The sequence below is a fragment of the Oreochromis aureus genome, linkage group 10 (assembly GCF_013358895.1).
Source record: "Oreochromis aureus strain Israel breed Guangdong linkage group 10, ZZ_aureus, whole genome shotgun sequence".
Taxonomy (NCBI): Eukaryota; Metazoa; Chordata; class Actinopteri; order Cichliformes; family Cichlidae; genus Oreochromis; species Oreochromis aureus.
In genome coordinates this window covers 33,809,914-33,832,276 of record NC_052951.1, presented here as the reverse complement: position 1 = coordinate 33,832,276, position 22,363 = coordinate 33,809,914, and the positions used below count along the sequence as shown (strand labels likewise).

At 41.6% G+C, this 22,363-nt stretch overlaps 2 protein-coding genes across 2 annotated transcripts; one reads left to right on the top strand and one right to left on the bottom strand.

Moving 5' to 3' along the window:
• Positions 1–12,500: 12,500 nt before the first annotated feature.
• Positions 12,501–15,072, bottom strand: LOC116320774 (GTPase IMAP family member 9-like). Its single transcript, XM_031740488.2, has 2 exons — positions 14,788–15,072; positions 12,501–14,167 (listed from the first exon to the last, which is right to left on the bottom strand). Exons 1-2 carry the CDS (start codon positions 14,810–14,812, stop codon positions 13,251–13,253), a joined length of 942 nt encoding a protein of 313 aa, XP_031596348.2. The 5' UTR covers positions 14,813–15,072; the 3' UTR covers positions 12,501–13,250.
• A 3,057-nt stretch (positions 15,073–18,129) lies between these two features.
• LOC120442233 lies at positions 18,130–19,971 on the top strand. Its single transcript, XM_039618189.1, has 3 exons — positions 18,130–18,155; positions 18,326–18,434; positions 19,345–19,971. The coding sequence occupies exons 1-3, from the start codon at positions 18,130–18,132 to the stop codon at positions 19,969–19,971; spliced, it is 762 nt and encodes a 253-aa protein (XP_039474123.1).
• Positions 19,972–22,363: the final 2,392 nt, after the last annotated feature.

Below are 22,363 nucleotides of genomic sequence, written 5' to 3'. Positions count from 1 at the left end.
GGTGCACTTTATGTTTAGCTCTGCCTGACTGTAGTGTTCGCTTTCTGTCCTGTTGACTGTTGATTATGTAACAAGGACATTAAAACTGTACTTGCAGTCAAACTCCGGGCCTATCGATGCTCCCATCCAATGGCATTGACAGAAATGGCATTGAGCCCCCAATAGACAGAAGGGCGTAGTCCGAGCAAATATACATAGCTCAAAAAATCTTAATGGGAGAAAAATCAGGCAGGATATCTCTCCTGAAATAGACTGGGTAACGTGTTCGGCATTAAAAGACATCACATCGTTTGATGGAAATTAAAATGATCAAGAGGGCTGAATTCAAAGACACCCCAAAAATCAACAGCAAGTTAGTTCGTTTTGCTGAAATTTCATTGAAGCAACTCCAAAAAGTACTAGTTTGTTTGCATACCTGACAATGCTGGGGCATGCTCCTAATGAGACAAGGGATGTTGTCTCATTAGGGAGATCTCTGATGTGGACCAGGGCATCCCTGAGCTCCTGGACAGATGAACTGAAAATTTAAGTCCCAGAGGTGTTCGATTGGATTTAGATCTGGCCTATCATACTGAAGGATGTTACAGGCATGGCTTCTCTGAACCCTTTCAAGTCTGTCACATGTGCTCAGGGTGAACCTGCTGTCACTATGAAAAGAACAGGGCACCAATTCTGGTATTCTATGGCAAATGCCAGTTGGACTCCACAGTGTCAAAAAGTGAGCACAGGGACCATAAGAGCACAGGGACCCTCGGGCCAACCTCATGAAGTCTTCTGACTGTTTGGTCAGAGACATTCACACCAGCAGCCTGCTGGAGCTCCTTTTGTAGCTCTGGGCATGCTCATCCTGTATAGAGTATATACCAGTCCTGCTTATGGGGTAAGGCCTTCTACGGCTCTGTCCAGCTCTTGTGGGGTAACTGCTGGAATCTCCTCCATGCTCCTGAGACTGTGTTGGGAGACACAGCAAACCTGGCAATGGCACGTATTCATGTGCCATCATGGAGAATTTGAACTACCCGTGGAACCTCTGTAGGGTCCAGATATCTGGAAAAAATGTGAGTGGCCTCAACCTGTAAAACCATTCCTGTTTCGGGGGTTGTCTCATTGTTGGCCCTCTAATGTACCTGTTGGTTAATTTCATCAACACCAAAGCAGCTGAAACTGACGAGCACAGATGAAACTAAAGGACACTGCATGGACATTGGCCAGTTGTCAGCCTTTTTGTCTCCAATCAGACCATAACTTACAAAATGATCATTTCTTTACTCAATAAGACTTTAAACTAGTGACTGAGATCAAAAACGTACAGACAAAGTGTTTACAAAGGTTATAAATTAAGGGAGCAGCAGAATCATTTTCTCTAAGACTTTCAATCAACCAGAATTTTCTTGTTCTTGGCCAACAGAGTCGCTCCCTGCTGGTCATTAAAATATATGCAGTTTTGAGGCACTTCAAATGAGTGAAACTAAACGTTAGGGCAAAAATTAACATCATAACGTACAACTAAGCTTTTCTCTTAAACGTTTCTTCTTCTTTTGTAATTCCTGCCCTAAAATGACCTTCCTCGTTCTTCCTCTTCACTCCAGCCTTTGCTCCCCTCTCGCCAACTCTGATTATTTGTTCTTTCGTCCTCCTGCTGTGTTTTAACTGAACTGAGACTCAGTGAGACCAGCTGAGTCCGACAAAGGCTATCTGTCTTTGTAATTGGGGCAACACTGCATTACATTACACAAATCAATATTCTCTAACCCTGACCTAATAACCAGCAGTTAGGGCCATGTCAGTAGCTCTGGCTGCTGATACTTGACCTAGACAGTGGAAACACACCTTTTAAACAGTCTGGATAAACTAGTTAGTCACAGGTAGAAAAATTGGGTTCTGGCACATAAATGGATTAAAATACATGACACTGGACCAACGCAATGAAGTCAGCTGAACAAAAAAACAACCCTATGTGTTACTGTTAAAAAGGTTAAACTGAACTCTAAAAGATGTATAACACGTGTCACCGCAAAGGGTTAAACGCTGCAGGGTCAGTAGATACAGGCTCTATATGTTTTGCTTAGGTCTTCTCATTCTGTGCATTTCTTACTTTAAATTCAGCACATATGAATTGGTTTAGTATGTAAAAGATGGATGAAGCCACTGTGATGTCATCCAGTGGTCTTTGAACTGTTTGTTTTATGGAGATGAATGTTTAATCTCAGTTTGCTGCTCCGTTCGGTCCCATTTCATTAACAACTAGAATCTAAAGCTAAACTAAATGTTACACAGAGCAGCTCCAACACCAACGTAGTGCATGCACATATATAGTGTATATGTTCAGATAATCTGACACCAGTGCTGCACTCCTGCACTGCTTTGCTACTGTCGTTAACTAAATGTTTAAATAATATTTAATCACTTTTTAATGTTATTTTATTCTTTTTTTTAGACTTTACTATTTTTGCCAGAATTAAATTGAGAAATACAAGTTGTAGTTTATTTAGAGAGAAAAGTCACAGGCACTTTATAGATGCATGTCAATTCAAATCAGTTTGTAGTGTGTTTGGAAAAATGACAGCTGGATAAAATCTTTGACTTCTGTTGCTTTTACAGTCTGCAGGTGGTCCTCTGCTGCCGCTCAGTGGACACAGGTCGAACTGCACCAAGCCTCCTTCAGCTTTTCAACATTTATCTGTTTTCAATTATTGAAGTCACAGAGTAGATATCTGGTGTCTCACTTGGCAAATACACTCATGAAGCCCAAAATCACAAGTCCTAAGGAAGAGTTTTAAAAAGTAAAATAATGCCGGCTGGTGAACAGCATGTCTAACTCACAGTAGAAATCCTGTTTTATTGGAATTATCACATAAAAACAGATCACAGCGTGAGATCGTCAGTCCACAGCTCTGATCATTTATTTTAAACTGGATTTCATAGTCTGTTTGACAAGTGTGCTGGTTTATAGTTTAAGATATTCAATAGCAACACAGACTCGTAGCAGCGTGAAATTAATTTAATCCGATGGTTCATGTTCCTGAACATGAAATTCCGTGTTCATGTACCGAACTGCAGTATGTGAAAATCTGATGTACTGCTGAAACTTAGAACAATCATGAAAGTGGACCTTTATGTCCTTTAAACATGGAGGATTTATACATATGGCCACAAATAAAAAATATGCAGTATGAGGCTCTGATGACTGCTTTGGAATTTAATTAGAAAAAAACACAACTTAAAATGCTGAGACATTAAATTATACTCAGTTTATGTTTCATAGTAAATGTGGATTGTTGTGCCAAACTGATGTGATAACAGTTCACACTGGCTCATTTTTAGTTTGTTGCATAAATTTTTCTTGCCTCTATTCCAACTAAAAAACTGTACGGGGATCTCTGCTGCCATCGAGTGTCCTGACAGTGTTATACATGATATAATCAAAGTCAAAGTCAAACTAAACTTTATTGTCATCTCTGCTATATATAGTTCAGTATATAGAGAGACGAGACGACGAGGCTCCAGTTCCATACAGTGCAAAAGAACAACAATAAATATAGGAAGAGTGAGAATAAGAAGAATAAATATATATACACTTTGAGGTAAAAGGGTTAATAACAGTCTAAAAATTTACAATTGAGATTTAAAGTGGTTTAAAATGACCTATGTAGCAGCTTTACAGTTTACAGTGTGAAATAAAGTGACCAACATGAGCAGGTTTCCTGAGAGTAGGATTGTCCATAGAGCAGTAGAGTGAGACTCTTCGGAGGTTCATACATGCAGGTGTTGTGTCCCCAGGATATGGGTGGTGTGTAGGGTGGATGATGGCTTTGTCTTCTTCTGTTTGTTAGCAGCTGCTTGTGGGGTCTCAACACCTCACAAGTGTTGCTGTCGCTGAGGAGTGTGCTGATTAGGAGTGATGCAGTGCATCCACAGCCTCATAGCCTTCACACACTGTGACTATTGTAAAAAACAACACAATTTTTTTTTTAAGATGTAAACTTGTCTTGGAACACATACACACCCAAAGCGCTGTGCTTTTGCAGAAAACTTTTCCTTCCTCCCAGTCACCCCCCTCCAGGTCTCGTTGCCAATGTGAGGATTGAAGTCTCCCAGAAGAACAACGCAGTCACCAGATGAGGCAGCTCCACTGCCCCACTCACTGACTAACCTGTTCCCTGACCCAAAGGTGCCAGGAAGCGACCTTCTCATCCCTCAGTGAAAACCCCCAGCATACCATGCCAAACATTATTTAGATACTTTATAGGAAGGAGTCTAACCTCGCTGACTGATTGCTTTCTTTTTCAGAGAAGCCACGGCATCCAGCGTCATACGCACTGAGGATGTAATACAATAAACAACATGATTGACTTCTGTGAGAGCAGGATTTAGGTAGCTGCTCTGCATTGTGGCACCACACAGACTATAGGAAATGACAGAGGAAGGATCGCTTCCTTAAAGTTGCACACAGAAACCAGCCCTCATGTTTGCTTCTCCTAGGGAAATACAGGCCTTGCATCATTTAGTGCTTCACACTCAGGGGTCATGTTAGCAGCTGAAGGCGGTCCTGAAAACTGTGATGAAGAGTGACATGAAACATTCATGTGGTGTTGCATCATTCTGAAAAATTTCCAGTTTTTAATAACATAAGAAAGCAAAAAAAAAAAAAAAAAAAAAAAAAAGGACGCGATAAGCATTTTCACATAAATGATTCCACTTATTGTAGATTATTTCCTGTGGTTCACCAACTTCTACACCAGCTTCTACCTGTCATCACAGAAGCTATTTTCGGAGTAATTCTGAGTAAGGTCCAGGTGAACAATACATAACAAATAAGACTGTTTTTTCAGTTTTCTAATTAAGGTGTACAAAAGCCAGGGTTTCAAATGATTTCAGACTCTCTCTGAATTTATGATTGATTCCTAAGGATTGCTGCCAGTCCTCCTCCTTGACCTGTGCTTGGAGGATCCTGACAGTATGACTCAGTATGTTCATTCATTTGAACTAAGATAATAATAATGATAATAATGAATTTGGCCAGATTTGTAGAAGTTAAAGCTGCTCCAGCTAGACTGGGGTACCTGCCAAATATGTTAAGTCTAGCTGTTCCCCAGAATATTTCACTTTTACAAGTTTTAAAGGGCTGAACTTCATGTCCTTGTTTTTTCTACCCCTCTGACTGTGGACTGTTTGGATTTTTGTATTTATATTTATTTTGCATTATCTGTTTTTTCTGACATGTTTTTCTTGTGGTTAATTTTATATTTTGGATTGTTTGTATGGTTTATCAGTTTTATATTAAATCTTACTTTTGTTTATTAGCCTGCATTTGCGTCCTCATTTTAGTAGATTATAACATAAAGCTGACATTTTGGACCAGTGATGAAACTTGTTGGGTCCAACAAAGGACCAGAGATCAGCATCAGTTTTCACCCTGGTCGTGGAAAGGGTTTGGCCACCTAGTCTATATGTGCTTTGTGAAGTTCGATGAAACATTTTGACCTTTAGAGGATCCTGTGAGGCATGTCAGTGGGTGATGAACATCACTAGGGGTGCCCTTTGTCACATTTGTTGGTAGTTAATGGGTAGAACTTCTAAGCATATGCAGAATGCTTCCAATTTGAAGGTCTCAGGATCTCATTTCTGTTTCTCTGTTTGCCTGTTACAGAAACAGCTTTAGTGAAGGTTACAAATGATCTTCTTATGGCCTCTGACAGTGGACTCATCTCTGTGCTTGTCCTGCTAGACCTCAGTGCAGATTTCAGCACTACAGTGGTTTGTATCATATCAATCTAACAGACTCCAATTTGTTCATATAAATGCAGAGTCCTCTTTACCTCTAAGGTTAATTATGGAGTTCCACAGGGTTCAGTGCTAGTACCAATTCTGTTTACATTCTGTGCATTATACATGCTTCCCTTATGCAGTATCATCAGAAGGCATAGCATACATTTTCACTGCTTCATCACTCTGCATTTAATCACCAGTTATTTTTCATCTCTGGCTCTCAGTGTGTCTTTTGTCCTGTCTTCTTCCCCTCACCACCAACTGATCGTAGAGATTGCTGGACATCCCTGAACCTGGTTCTGCCGGAGGTTTCTTCCTGTTAAAAGGGAGTTTTTCCTTCCCACTGTTGCCGAGTGCTAGCTCACACAGGGTTGTTTGATTGTTGGGGTGTTCTCTCTATTGTTGTAGAGGGTATACTGTGCAATATAAAGAAGCTTGAGGCGACTGATTTTGTGATTTGGCACTATAATTTAATTGTGTTTTGCGAATGTTGTGAATGTGGATGTTGTTATCTTAATGACCTTGTAGTACCATATCACCCTATTAGAGCACTTCGCTCTCACACTGCAGGCCTACTTGTTGTTCCTAGAGTATTTAAAAGTAGAATGGGAGGCAGAGCCTTCAGTTTTCAGGCCCCTCTTCTGTGGAACCAGCTTCCAGTTTGGATTCAGGAGACAGACACTATCTCTACTTTCAAGATTAGGCTTCAAACTTTCCTTTTTGCTAAAGCATATAGTTAGGGCTGGACCAGGTGACCCTGAATCCTCCCTTAGTTATGCTGCAATAGACGTAGGCTGCCGGGGATTCCCATGATGCATTGAGTTTTTCCTTTCCAGTCACCTTTCTCACTCACTGGCTGTGTCCCAATTCACGGTATGCACGCTTGAAGTACGCACACTACGCGTACTACGTACGGTGCGTACTACAAGTACGGGAAGTGCGGAAGTGAGAGGCTTGTGAAATGGGACGGTCTAGCCTTCGTCGCGCTGTTCAGGTTGCCTAGCAACCATGATACTAACTGCGAGAAATGTTTCATACAGCTTTGTCTGACAGAAATGAAGGAGAAAAAATGTTTTGTTGGTCATTCATTTTTGTCATGACATCACTTTGATTAGTTGAGACCACAGGACTGTAAAACATGATAGTTGGGCTTCATTTCTGTACTGAACAGTCATTTCAAGATTAGTTAGTAAATAATAATTAGCTAATGTTGTTCATGAGACTAAAGTCATCTCACTGTGGTAATGTTAATATAATATGGACAATATTATATGTATTGTCAGATTATATATATATATATATATATATATATATATATGTGTATATATACACACACACACATATCTATCTATCTATCTATCTATCTGTCTGTCTGTCTGTCTGTCTGTATGTGTACATATATATACATAAAAAAAAAAAAAAACACCCAGCACGCCCCTGCGGGCGGTTTATCCTTCAAGCTCGGGTCCTCTACCAGAGGCCTGGGAGCTTGAGGGTCCTCTTGCAGTATCTTAGCTGTTCCCAGGACTGCGCTCTTCTGGACAGAGATCTCCGATGTTGTTCCCGGGATCTGCTGGAGCCACTCGCCTAGCTTGGGAGTCACCGCACCTAGTGCTCCGATTACCACGGGGGACCACCGTTACCTTCACCCTCCACATCCTCTCGAGCTCTTCTCTGAGCCCTTGGTATTTCTCCAGCTTCTCGTGTTCCTTCTTCCTGATATTGCTGTCATTCGAACCGCTACATCGATCACTACAGCCGTCTTCTTCTGTTTGTCTACCACCACTATGTCCGGTTGGTTAGCCACCACCATTTTGTCCGTCTGCATCTGGAAGTCCCACAGGATCTTAGCTCGGTCATTCTCCATCACCCTTGGGGCATCTCCCATTTGACCTCGGGACTTCCAGGTTATACTCGGCGCAGATGTTCCTGTACACTATGCCGGCCACTTGGTTATGGCGTTCCATGTATGCCTTGCCTGCTAGCATCTTGCACCCTGCTGTTATGTGCTGGATTGTCTCTGGGGCATCTTTACACAGCCTGCACCTGGGGTCTTGCCTGGTGTGGTAGACCCCAGCCTCTATGGATCTTGTGCTCACAGCTTGTTCTTGTGCTGCCATGATTAGTGCCTCTGTGCTGTCTTTCAGTCCAGCTTTGTCCAGCCACTGGTAGGATTTCTGGATATCAGCCACCTCCTCTATCTGCCGGTGGTACATACCGTGCAGGGGCCTGTCCTTCCATGATGGTTCCTCGCCTTCCTCCTCTTTCTTGGGTTTCTGCTGCCTGAGGTATTCACTGAGCACGCTGTCAGTTGGGGCCGTCTTCGTGATGTGATAAGTGGATGTTTCTTGTCTCATCCTGGACTGTGGTGCTGACACTCACCAGTCCCCGGCCCCCTTCCTTCCGCTTAGCGTACAGCCTCAGGGTGCTGGACTTGGGGTGAAACCCTCCATGCATCGTAAGGAGCTTTCTTGTCTTTATGTCAGTGGCTTCTATCTCCTCCCTTGGCCAGCCTATTACCCCAGCAGGGTACCTGATCACGGGCAGGGCGTGGGTGTTGATGGCCCGGATCTTGTTCTTACCGTTCAGCTGACTCCTCAGGACTTGCCTGACCCGCTGCAGGTACTTGGTGGTTGCAGCTTTCCTAGCGGCCTCTTCATGGTTCCCATTAAACTTGCGGGATCCCCAGGTACTTGTAACTGTCCTCTATGTCTGCAATGTTGCCTTCTGGTAGTTCAATCCCCTCAGTTCTGACTACCTTCCCTCTCTTTGTTACCATCCGACTACACTTCTCCAGTCCGAGCGACATTCCAATGTCATTGCTGTATAGCCTGGTAGTGTGTATCAGTGAATCGATGTCTCGTTCACTCTTGGCATACAGCTTGATGTCATCCATGTACAGGAGGTGGCTGACAACCGCTCCGTTTAAGTAGTCGGTATCCGTAGCCAGTCTTGTTAATGATCTCACTGAGGGGTTCAGGCCTATGCAGAACAGCAGTGGGGACAGAGCATCTCCTTGGTAGATCCCGCACTTGATGGTGACTTGTGCTATGGGCTTGGGTTGGCCTCTAGTGTTGTCGCGCCATCCCCATTGAGTTCCTGATGAAGGCTCTTAGGGTCCTGTTGATCTTGTATAGTTCTAGGCATTCCAGTATCCAGCTGTGGGGCATTGAGTCATAGGCCTTCTTGTAATCAATCCAGGCTGTGCACAGTCTGGTCTTGCAGTCTCGGCTGACTGTTCTGTCGACCAGTAGCTGGTGTTTTGCACCTCTGGTATTCTTGCCAATCCCTTTCTGTGCCCCGCTCATGTATTGACCCATGTGCCCGTTCATCTTAGCCGATATGCCTGACAGGAGCTTCCATGTAGTACTGAGGCAGGTTATTGGTCGGTAGTTGGATGGATCCTCCTTGCCGTAGCATTTATGTTGTACCTCGCCAATCTCTAGCTGTGAGAGCAGTCCCTTCTTTCGAATGTTGGAACACTGAGCTACTAGTTGTTTCGCCGTCATTGTGGATGTTGGGTATCGAAGAATCCATAGGTCCCTCATCCTATTCATGTAACCCCTTCCGCCAGGGTTACTTGCGTAGTAGCATTCCAACAACGCCCTGTTTTCATCTCTTGCCCACAGATGCCTTCTTGTTCCAGTAGCCCACTTGTCGTCAGGGTGCCCTGGTTCCTCAACACCTGACGCGGACCTTGTTGATCCGGGCGACGTCCGAGCCGGCATGCCTTCATATTTATCTGTCTCGCTCATGTCTGCGGTAGGCTCACTTAGCATAGGGGGTCTAGCCTTAGGACCCTTACTGGATACAGACGCCCCAGGCAGGAATCGAACTTGCGATCTTCTTCTGCTTCTGCTCCAAAGGAGTGTAGTTTAACCACTACGCTATCCAGCTGCATATATATGTATATATATGTATATATATGTATGTATAGACAAATATTGTTCTTTCATTATGTTGGCATTACTAAATTTGGCTCAATGCTTATATATATGTGTAAAAAGCAAATGTATGAGCTGTGATAACTGTTTCTGATAGAATGCAGAGTAGACTGATATATTAAATATTCCTTTATTGGGTGAGAAAATCAGACCATGTCATAACTGCTTTAAGTCATACAGAATAGATATCAGAGCCTTAAACAGGCTGACTTCTGCTAAATGGGTCAAACTGGGCAGAAAGTATACAAACACATAACATCCTTATAGAATATGATGTAACACTATAGATCAACTTAGCTCAGAATATATAAAGCATATAAACAATTACAACAATATGATGCAACAAACACAGCAGTGCTACTAATCCAAAATACTCAAAGCTTCATAGAACTGAAACAAACATTTATTTTTAGCTCCATTCTGCTGCTGATACATACTTTAGGTTTCTGAATATTAAACTTGTTGCTGCCTTTCATAGTGTGTAACTTGAAGGCCCTGAGTACTTTCTCCCACACTGAAAACACTGGGATGATAACATTATCTGAACATTACCTAATAAGACTGATTCAGGACAGACAATTAGTTATTTTAAACTTTCCTAGCAGTCCTTCACAAACAGGGAACAGTCTGTCTATTCTCTCCATCTGTCAGCTGCTGCTGGCTCTTCCTCCTCCTCTTCCTCACACACTGCTGAGTTTGTCCTGGTGGATCATCAGGGTGCAAAGCCTCACAGATGATGTGCAGCAGTGGGTCCCTCAGTCTGTCCTCACTCTGGACACTTGCAGTTGTCACACATGGAAATCAAATGTGTGATAAGCTGCAGGATTCAAACACAAGTGTAACTTATAAATACATGTTCATACTTTTATTCCACAATCAGAGAGAAAGAAACAGAGAGAGTGCAGGACAGACAGACAGGTGACAGTCTCAGGTGTACACACTGCTACAAAACAGCACAAGAGAAGGAGGATTTAGTGTTTGTGTTATTACGAGTGCTAAACAAGAAGAGTTCCCAGATGGTCCAGTGGACACATGTGTGACTCCTGTGATTAAAGCATCTTTCTTTCAGCTTAACGAGTGAACCGTCAGCTCGTTCAAACACACGTTAAAGTCCGTTTGGCTCGACACCACCGAACAGAGGCAGCAATATAACATAGCTAACATTAACAGTGCAGTGAATCCTGCTTGTGCCGTCATATTCAGGACTGCAAACCGAGCAGCATCACTGACTTTCAGCTTGTTGTGTTTGTGGATATATGACTGACTTTAATTATCCATAAAATCATCACATTCTCTGTAAGATTAAGGTCGACTATATATATATTTAGACGTAGAGGCTTTAAAACCAAGTTACCGCTGAAAGTACAAACATCACTAATGTCACATAACTTTGCCGACATGTGGCCAACAGTCATGTTTTAATGTTCTTAAACATTCGCACATAAATAAGTGACATCATATTCAGTACTTACTTTTGACAGTTCACACTTCGGCCGCTCCCTTCTGCCGTATTTTGCGGCAAAATTATCCACACCCACCGCCGCGCTATGGATTGTGGGATATATGGGGCCACGAAGCGTCCACCGGACCACGCTTGATATTTGGGGAAATCGACGGTGCATTTGGAGTGCACTTTGAATTGGGACAGCCGTCGTCGCGTGGCGGTGACGTACTCGCGCTTGAAATGCGTACTTCAAGCGTGCAGACCCTGAATTGGGACACAGCCAGAATGTGTTAACAGACCTCTCTGCATCGAATCATATCTGTTATTAATCTCTGTCTCTCTTCCACAGCATGTCTTTATCCTGTCTTCCTTCTCTCACCCCAACCAATCACAGCAGATGGCCCCGCCCCTCCCTGAGCCTGGTTCTGCCGGAGGTTTCTTCCTGTTAAAAGGGAGTTTTTCCTTCCCACTGTCGCCAGAGTGCTTGATCATAGGGGGTCATATGATTGTTGGGTTTTTCTCTGTATGTATTATTGTGGGGTCTACTGTGCAATATAAAGCGCCTTGAGGCGACTGTTGTTGTGATTTGGCGCCTTATGAATTAAATTGAATTGAATTGAATTGAATTCTGTTGGCTTCATCAGGTAGTGGCCTTCAGCACACAATGGACTGAGTCTAAACCACCAGGAATGGGAATCAGCACCTCCAAGTCTGTTCATGGGGGGAGTGGAAGATTAAACGATGGATTGGTCTTTGGTTAAGAGAGAGCTAAGTATAAAAGCAAAGCTTTCCGTTTAAAGGGCCATTTATGTCTCTACCCTCACTCCACAAGCTCTAGGTAGTGATTGAAAGAATAAGATTGCACACTTCCTCCAAAGGGTGCCTGGGAGTGTCTCTCTCTTAGACATAAGGTAAAGAGTTTAGTCATTTAGGAGGGACTCAGAGTGGAAGTGCAACTCCACATCGGAGTGGCAACAACTGGCATCAGAAGAAGCCAGGTGAGGTGGTTCAGGCCTCTGACTGGGATGACTCTGTGGTGGCTGGATGAGGTGTTCCGTCAATGTCCTTGCAACAGGAGGCCCCGGGACAGACCCAGGACATGCTGGGGAGATTATATATCTCGACTGGCTTGGGAACACCTAGGTGTTTCCCCACTTGGGCTGAAGGAGGTGAGGAAGGAGGAGAGGAAGGTCTGGGTTTCTTTGCTTAATCTGCTGCCCAGGCCGGTCCCAGATAAGCAGGAGAAGATTAATGGGCAGATATAACAAACACTGGATTATATACTATATTATACTATAGTAAACTGTATATTAACATGAAAGAAAATGGAAAAATTTCAGAGGAAACATGAAATTTCTCTGCCATCTTTAATGTCACATTTTGATCAAGACAAATTATCATTTTTTAAAATTTTCCTCAATGCAAAATATTTGAATCCAGTTTCCTACATTTGAGCAATTTGCTTTTATTTTTTGCACATTTAAAGTTATACTTGGGAAAAAATATGATTACTTTTATTATTATGAAGTGATACAGTGTTGACTCATGAAAATATACAGTATATATTCTAATAAGTAAAAAAATCAAAGGATACAACGGCATCAATATGAAGCCAACATGACCAACAAAACAAATTACACCAGTTTTAAGGTTTTAAACATTTTATGGAGGAACAGTTTTTATTTTATATGAAAAGCAGTTCCATAATTCGATGCTCCTACTTCTGATTGAAAACGGACCTAAAACAGAGTTTTTAATCATCTGAAAGCTGAAACGTTTACTCGTAGCATTATTATTTGAATAGGGATACTACTCCTCCTTTGACAGCAGAGGAAAACAACTTTCATTATTAATGTGTTTGATTCATAAGTCATAGTCAAACTCGGTCAAACAGCACATGCAGTAATAATCCAACCTTTTGATTATTTTCGATTGAAGAGTTCAGGAACATCCCAATAATCACTTCATCAACATTCATGATAAACAAACATCTGAGTAAATGTGATTCAGTAAAAACATAGACAAACATGATAATAACTTCAATGTTGATCTTCATATTAAGCTGACTTTAATGAGTCACAGCTAAATGAATTTCACTGTATAGGACATGCACCGCTTTTCACAGCCACGACTGTAGCTCCAGCTACAGCTCCCACTACAGCTCCCACTGCAGCTCCAATTGGGCCTCCTACAGCTCCAACACCTGCTCCAATAGCAACTTCAACAGCAAGTCCAACACCGGCTCCAAGACCAATACCAGGAATCGCTCCAGCAGCTGCCACAATGGCCTGGATGAACCAGTTGTCTTTCTCTGCCAGTCTCCGTGCTTCCTGGGGTGTCATGCCTGGATTTTCTCTCAGAAGTCGGTCCATCTCCTCTCTTATGACTCTCTCTGCCTCTAGGAATTTTTCATTGGTGTAGCAGCTTCCTCCATTTCTCTGAACCATTGTGTTGATCTTCTCCAACAGCTCTCTGACCTGAGCGGGATCTTCCTTTCTGTTGTTAAAAACATGGTATCTTCCCTGACACTGATCGAGGAAGTCATTGAGAGCTTTACTTTTATGGATAAATGTTTCTATGGTCACGTCATCGGCCTCCAGATTGTCTCCATGTGTGAACAAGGCCATAGTGTACTGTGCTGCTGTTTCTCCAAACACCTTCTGAAGGATTTTCACTGTTTCTTGTTCTTCTTTTGTGAATCTGGCAGCCTGGAGCACAACCAGGAACACATGAGGACCAGGAGCAACAAAAGAGATTGATCTAGCGATCTCTCTTTTCACTTCCTTTTCAGTTTTGCTGGTGTCGAACAGACCCGGAGTATCAATGACAGCCAGCGCGTGACCACCAAATTCTCCCCTTTCCTTTTGGCACTCTAACGTTACTGTGGAAGGAGATGTTGTAGATATAAAAGTTCTTGTTCCTAAGATGGTGTTTCCCGCTGCGCTCTTCCCAACTCCAGTTTTCCCAACAAGGATTATCCGGAACTCAGGTTCTTCCTCTTCTTCATCATCTGCCAGACAATATTAAAAACATGACACTGATGTTAATGGTGATCAGAAGAGTACATTTGACCTTTTCCTTCCATTTTCTGTTGGAAGGAAATTTTTTTTTAAAACATCAAAAGTTTGCTTTTGTTATCTGGAACCTAAACAGTGAGCTGACAGTACCACGCTGCTGAGATGGATGAAGAAAAATCTTGCAAGTGTGACGAATTTTGCAAGAAAGAACTGCAAGAAAATTACATTAATAAGAACTTTTAAAACAGAAGTTACACAGAATTTACAGGAAGAAGAGGGTCCGTTTTTTTTTTCATGTGGGTCAATCCATCTAAAATCAGCCTGTTTTTACAACATTAACATGTTAAAATTTTTAATAACTAGATATTTACAATATGAAAAAGTCCAGCAGTCCCATATTTCAGCACACACTAATATATAAAAAAAACCTATCAAAAAAAAAACAAAACCCAATTAGTGACTGAATATGTTAGCTCAGGTTCAACAAAGTGCTTAATAATAAAAAAAAAATACATAAAAAACAACAAAAAGAAAACAACCAAAGAAGTAGAAAAGAGAAAATAAACGCTAAAAACAGATGTGTAGTGAGCTCTATTTGTTTCCATGTACTTACCTAGCAAAGCATATGTGCTGTCCATGTTTGTCCCTCTGCAAGCAGCTGGTGTATAATTGTGTTGCAGGTCTGACTGCTTTCCTCTTATATTATCTCAGTGTGAGAGTCTGCTTCTAGTCCTGCCCTTCAAACATGTGACATCCTTATAAGTGCTCACAGATAGAGGAGGCGAGGAAAAATGGGTAACCCAGGTTACAAATGTTAAAAACTGAACAATGAATGACATCAAATACAAAGTTTGATTACAAGAGCTGATTGAGCTGAAAATTAATTGTAATTTTCCTCTGTGAGTCTCTGTGGACCTTGTTTACATCCACAATACTAATGGTTGCATTTAACACGTCATTATCTACGGTCATAAGCTCATAAAGCAAAAAAGTAGTTTGTGGCAGTGGTCCTAACACGATGTGGTGGTGTGACCATGAGTTTGGGAAATGTGGGGGAGACCCAAGCCAAACCCATGTGCTGTTACTGTGGCCAAGAGTGAAAAAGAATGTTTCATATGCTAAGAAAGCCCTGATGACTGGACAAAAATTGTCGGGGGGCAAACTGCTGCAAGTGTTACGCAAGAAAAGAAGGAGAGTATTCATAGTAGGAATCAAGAATATGACCGCTGAGGTCAAATCTAAAACAGAAACAATACTGATCATAACGAAACCAGCTGCCCAAAAATCTGCTTTGATAAGGAAGTCAAAGCAGCTAAAAGTCCACATTTACGAAGTGCTGCTCATCAGTATTTTGAATGTTAATCCTCCAGTGGAGAGCAAGACTAGTAGCACTTCATTTATGGTCAGAAGGACAGACTTGTTCTGTGTCCAGGAGACATGGCTCAAACCCTCCTTAAATCTTATTATAAATGGGACAGGTGGGAGGAGGCTGTTACCTTTGTTAAAGAGGACATCGCCTGTAGGGTAACAGACGCTGGATCAGAAATGGAGTGTGTGGTTACTGAAGTCTGGGCAGAAGGGAAAAGACTGTGATCTGGGTTTAGCTCTACGAACATAAGGAATACAGCATTTTATTGATAATATATTCAAAACACTGTTCATTCTTTTTTTCCAATGAAGATGATGAAGATTCAGTATGATGGGCAGACCGAGAACCAATCACAGTTAGTTTTAAAAGGATTCTGGACTTGTGACCATGGTTAGTGATGGATTGTGAAAGACAGTAGTTCCCTGAATTTCTTCTGGTTGTCACAATCAGCGGAAGCAGGACCCAAATACAGACATGTGAAAACGAAACTTGATTCTAACAGAAAGCGAACCGTTATTGTGGCCGATTAAGCAGTACAAAAACAAAAAGGCCAAATCAAAAGAAAGTAAACAAAACCTAAAATGGGGAAACTAGAAACATGACAAAACCCTATACATGGAAACCTGGCAAAAATACAGCAAAAAATATGGCAAAAATCTTGGAAACATGGCAGGAACATAACAGACGACCTGACCAAGAATGAATGACAGCAGAACATAAATACACACGAACATGAGGCCACATGGGAAGCAAAACTAAACACAATGAACACGGAACACGAGGCTGTCAAAATAAAACAGGAAGCAGAGACACAAACCTAAGACACACGGACTTGATGTAGGATAGTTAAAGAGAGGACGGGAGACAAAGACATCACCGAAACACACAAAGGGCGAGGGGGACTTGACAGACTCAGTATCTCAGTATCAACAGAACTAACTGAAGCCTAAACTCAACAAACAAGAACATAACACGACACTGTTAGTCGAACAATCCTGCAATCAGGTTCTTCAGAGCAATGAGAGAAGCATTTGGTTTATCTTTTCTCCACTTCCTCTCAGTCTTTCTGCATTTCCTCTTTAAAATTCCTCATTAATGACCAACGACCAGAGGTTTCTAATTTTCTTATTTTGGCTGGAATCAGAGAATCGAGACTCAAGCAGGAGCTATCAAAGGCAGTGACCAGCTCAGAGCGACGCTGCGTTCGCTCATGTTGTGAGAGGTTGTTTGAGTGGCAAAGGTTGACAGAAACTAGCAACATGAGTAGAATTTAGTGACCTGAAGTGAATCACCGCACAGAAGATGGAACCTGAAACAGCACAGCATTGTGGTCTGAAGCTCACATCGTCCACGAGGTCATGTGTGTGCCCGTTAACACGTGTGGGGTGCTTCACACATTGAGTCACAGAAAGACTCAAGACACACACAGAGGATGGGGCACAGTAGAGATGACTAGAATAATCTTTATTCTCAAGTACAATGAAATTTAGACCAGCATCTCTCCTTTGCCCATTAGAGAGGAACAAATAGTAAAACCAAACAATAAAAAGACAATAATATTAATAAATAGATGCGTAAGAAATAGATTTTTAAGTTATGTATAAACAGTTGTGTTGGGCATGATGTAGGCCACTGTAGGCCAAGTCAGTCGGTTTGTGCGGGATTATAATAGTCTTTATCTTTTGTCTGATGACAAAAGTTCAAATACAAGGTTTAAAAACGATCTATCTAATCTAATCTGCCTTCCTCCTCAGTGGAGACAGACCGGGGAAAAGCATCGTTTAAATAAAGCTTATTTTAAAGTTTTAAGCAGATATCTGATGTCATAAAGCCCCAAATCACTGAAGTAATCGTGTTTGGCTGTATTAGGATTATCATCTAAATACAGATCAGCCAGTCTACAACTTTGATTGTACACTGCCTGATTTTTATGATTTTCATTTTAAATTCTCTTGTAAAACATACAAATCAAATTAAAAAACAAAACAACACTGATATATTTTAATAAATTATCTGAATGTATTATTTTTTATAGCTTAAAGAAGAGTAAATAGCAAGCTATATTCCACACATTTACAAACAGCACGTGTCCCAAACTGATCGGGCATTCTGACTTTGGTCCAAATACTATTAACAGAAAACACATGTTAAGAGTTTTTATGGTCGTTAGTTCACTTGGACATCAGATGGTTGTTTTGGGTAATGTTGGCATCTGGCAACTGTGCATGTTTTGTTGCAGTTTATATATGAATGCATATATGATATACAGCAGTAGCTCCTAACAGTTTCATATGTTTAGTTTTATTTAAACAATGACAGCCAAAATGATGGGAGTACTCTGACCTGCAACCACGACGGAGGATCAGCAGTATCTGCAACATGCTGACCCACAGAGAACCTGGCAGCCTGACACAGGACTCCTTAAGAGACACGTGAGAAAGGACTGATTTGAAAAGAATAAAGTGCTGCATGTATCTACAACGTGAGTCAGAATCAATATCGTGGAGATGTTGGCTACTCGAACAGGACATAGTTTTTTCTCTGTTACACAAATATCAAAGAAAGTGGTGTAAATCTGCTCACACGATGGTCACGTCTGCCTCTGTGGATGGGTAATGGAAGGGACAGTCTCATTGCTGCATTCACCAGATGATGGCAGTGTGGTGGATTGTTACCACATCTGCTGTGACACAACTCAGAGGTTCAGACAAACAGGAGTGTCAAACAGAAATCCAGAAAGCCTGAAACTGTGTCAGTAACTGAAAAATGTCTGAAATTACAGACACGCACCCGTCCTCTTCAGCCCACAGGAGACAACGTGGCCCTATCGTCGACCGACACCACCAGATCTCATGGATAATGATGCATCAGTAGACTGTTTACTGTCTATGGTGAGACATAATAACTAATAATTCAAAGTTAGTTAAGAAAATGCAGTAGAAACAGACAGTGATCACAAAAACATGAATGTGTATCGACCATAACAGTGTTTTTGTTTTGTTAAATTAATTTGAGCTTGTATCAGTGTCTCTGCTGCCATCAAGTGTCCTGTTTGTAATAATGTACGGTTCCAGGAACACAAGCCTGGGCTCCATGAGGAGCAACTTTGCAGCTCATAGTGATATCAGTTCAGGTGTATTTTTACCAGGGAGTATTTTGAGACTGTTACTAAAAGGTAAGATTAGTGAATTATAACCTGAAGCATGTTAACCAGCAACCCCTATGATCCATATGCAGTTGTCACCGCTGCATAACGTCCATATAAACAGGAGACGTTTTTCCAAAGATTTAGAGAAACAAGATGAATGAGAAGAAGAAAAAGTCAAATGAACTCTGGATAGCATACAGCATTTATGATCTAAAGGACTTCCTCGTTTGCTTCAGGACCCTAAAAGTCATGAAATTAAAGGCAATCTGCTAATAATTTTCTAAATATGATCATTTTTTTCATTCAGGGGAACTTCTTTGCTTTTTGCCCTGATATAAGACTCAATGCAAAGTTTGCATTACCCACAAATCCACAATAAGGAGATTATAGGAAAATATAACAGGGTAAAAATAAAATTATTCTTTAACAACACACTAAATCTACACAACTTTAAATCTCTAGCTTGAATAAATGGCTTCATCAGTCAATAATAAGCCATAACTGTTACTGAATCACCCAGACTTTAAACCAATAATATAATAATTCTCAGGTCTTGTCCACACATTTGTGGGTATTTTGTAAAAAGCTGCTTTTTCTCAGTGTTTTGACCAAAGAGGTGAAACTTTTTAGAAACCCTGTTTGTGCTTTTACAGATGCACAAGGAGAAGATCAGCCGACCTTCTCCCCCACCAGCGGTCTCAATAGACCAAGTACACAAAGTCCTGAGGAAGATCAACCCCTGCAAGGCAGCAGGACCAGACAACATCGTAGGATGGGCCCTTAAAGCATTTACTAACGAGCTGGCTGATGTTCTCACTTCCATCTTCAACCTCTCCCTCAGCCAGAGCATCGTTCCCACATGCTTCAAGACCACAACTATGATCCCTCTCCCCAAGAAAAGCCCACCGACCTGCCTAAACAACTACAGAGGAGTTGCACTCACTGCAAAGTGTTTTGAGAGAGTGGTGCTGGCCTACATCCAGAGCAACGTCCCAGACACTCTGGATCCCCCAATAGGTCAACATCAGATGCTATCGCTGCTGCCGTTCACTACTTCCTCTCCCACCTGGAAACTAATGCCTCCTACATCAGGGTGGTATTGGTTGATTGCAGCTCCACCTTCAAGGCTCTCATCCCTCACAAACTCATCCACAAACTGTCTACACCCCACCCTATGTGACTGGCTACAGGACTTTTTGACTGGCAGGTCAACTACCTTAGACACAGGTAGGATTCGAACCTGCGTTACCTGGTCTCAAGGCGACTGCTCATCTCACTGAGCCAAACTGGTCCTCAGGGAAAGAAGCTGAATCATGCTTAAAACAGGTGAAAAAGCTGAAATTCTGCTGAAAGAGCAGAAGAGGCTGAACTTTCTGTGGAAAAGAGTTAAAAAAAAAGTTTAACTGGTAACTGAAATAGTTGTTGCCATAGGCAGGATTCGAACCCAGGCCTCCCGCACTGAGAACGGCTGCTCAGCTCACTGAGCTAAAACATGGCTCAGCCCGGCAAGCTAAACTGGTGATCACACTGATAATGTGGTCCCATTCAGCAAAATGGGCCAAAAAATGACATAAAAAGCTTAATATCTGAAAAAGTATAAAAGTTATGAGCACCAAAAGATATAGCAGGCATTAGCAGAAAGAGCAGAACAGTTTAAAGTTTGAATGGTGAAAATCAGATGAAAACTGAGGGAGTAGTTAACCAGCAAAGGTCTGAGCAACTAGAATAAGGTAGAAGAAAGAATAAAGAGAAACAGGATCACGGCATTCACACAGTTAAGCTCCTTTGTACATCCATCTACATCGACATCTGCATACCACACTTGTCTTCACTTACTTATTTTTTATACTTATTTTTATCTTATTTATCTCGTTCTTTTTAAACTTGACCTAACTTGACATTTGTGTATGGACAGCAAAGGAAGAATTTCATTGCACAGAGAAATGCTATTTCTTCTGTACATATGACAATAAACACTTTGAATCTTGAATCTTGAAGGTGAGTCTTTCATCTGTGTGGTTAGGGTCATACTCCAACCGTTGCACCGACATTCTCTTCACAGCACTTGGCTTTGGTTTTTGCATCGTTATGTGGAGACATTTCCCCAAACTAAAGCTGAAATCTTCATTTAAACACACGCCTGTATGTTTGGTCGTAGCCTCAGTGAACCGCTCTATCTACACCAACAGACGGGGTCGAGATGGCACGTGTAGGTTTGTCTGTATGCACAGTCAGCACAAACCAAAAAGGAAAGCCACGCAGCTAAACGTGCGCTAAACTGCTAAAATCTCAAATGTTGCTGTCTTCATTTGAAAAGTAACAGGAGCGACTCTTGAATTAGGCTCTGTATTTATTTATAATGGAAGCTGTGGTGAAACTCGAGGGTCAAAGTGAATGTAGGTGGGGGGAGGACGCTGTTTGTTTCTGAACTGCTCTGTGGGGGCGTCAGGCTGGAACCCGGCGGTCAGAACAAGACAAACACTCGCCCACTCTCTGCTGAATGTATGTGCACGGCAACACGAAGGTTCCAAAGTGGAGGAGGATTGCACAAGAAACTCTGAGACTGTGTTTCAGTCCAGGGAAACGTGGTGCCGCTCCAGCTTTGATTACCAGCTGTGTTGAGCTATGTTTAACTTAGCTTTCACTGTGAAGTTTAATTGAGGTTTATTTGCTTTGCTGCAGCTTTGTTGTTTACTGTGGCCCAACGTTGGTATTAAATTAATTAAGCTTTGATTATTTTACCTTGAAGTCTAACAGGGCACAGCTTGGTTACACTTATTTGAGCTTAGCTGTGCCGTTTTGCCTACCGGAGCTTAGTAACCTAACTGTTGCTGACTTGTGCAGAAAGAGGCTTCTTTGTTTATGGTTCTACACATTTTCTCTGCACACAATCATTTTCAAACTGCACTTAATGATTATAAAATACGAGCCTGCACCTAAAGTTATAATCGTTTTCCTGGCTCCGAAATCAAACAGCAGTATGCTGCTGTTCCAGTTCTTTATGACGCGTTTTCCCAGATCTCTAGTGTGTTTGTGCCAGACGGCGTGATTATTTAATTTTCCAGAAGATGTTTCCAGGGGGCCAAATGATTGGTGGAGTTTGAAACCTTTGCTGTCAGGTTTAACCTGTTATTGTTTTCAAATTAAGATACTAAAAGAAAGTTTTATTATTTTTAATGTGGTCAGAGTTACTTTATTTGTCATTTTAGAATATATAACAAAGTTATGCTAAAAAAAAAAGCTAAAAAAGTCTCTCCTTGGAAAGTAAAAAAGAGTAAATGTAATAATAAATATGGCTCTAAGTAAAATTTATAGTTAATTTTAGATTCACTACGGTAAACATTTACCCAGAGGCTTCATGACTTATTTACATTATGTGTACGCTGTCAGTATTAAATGATATCATGTTTTTTTATAATGACAGTCAGTGTTTTTCACCATAACTGTTGTTCTGTGTGAGCTATGACTTTCAAAGTAAAACCAGTGTTGGTGAAGTGCACTCACTTTACACAGAGAGTATTTTTAACGCTAAAGACAAAGTATTGCATCGGAGTATTACTTTGAGAGGAACTTTGGTTCCTTCCTGTTCACTGAAGCCAAATAACTTCACTGAAGTGTTTTCACAGTCTGGCAGCTTGTGCAGGGAAACATGCTACAGTGTGAAAAGCAGCT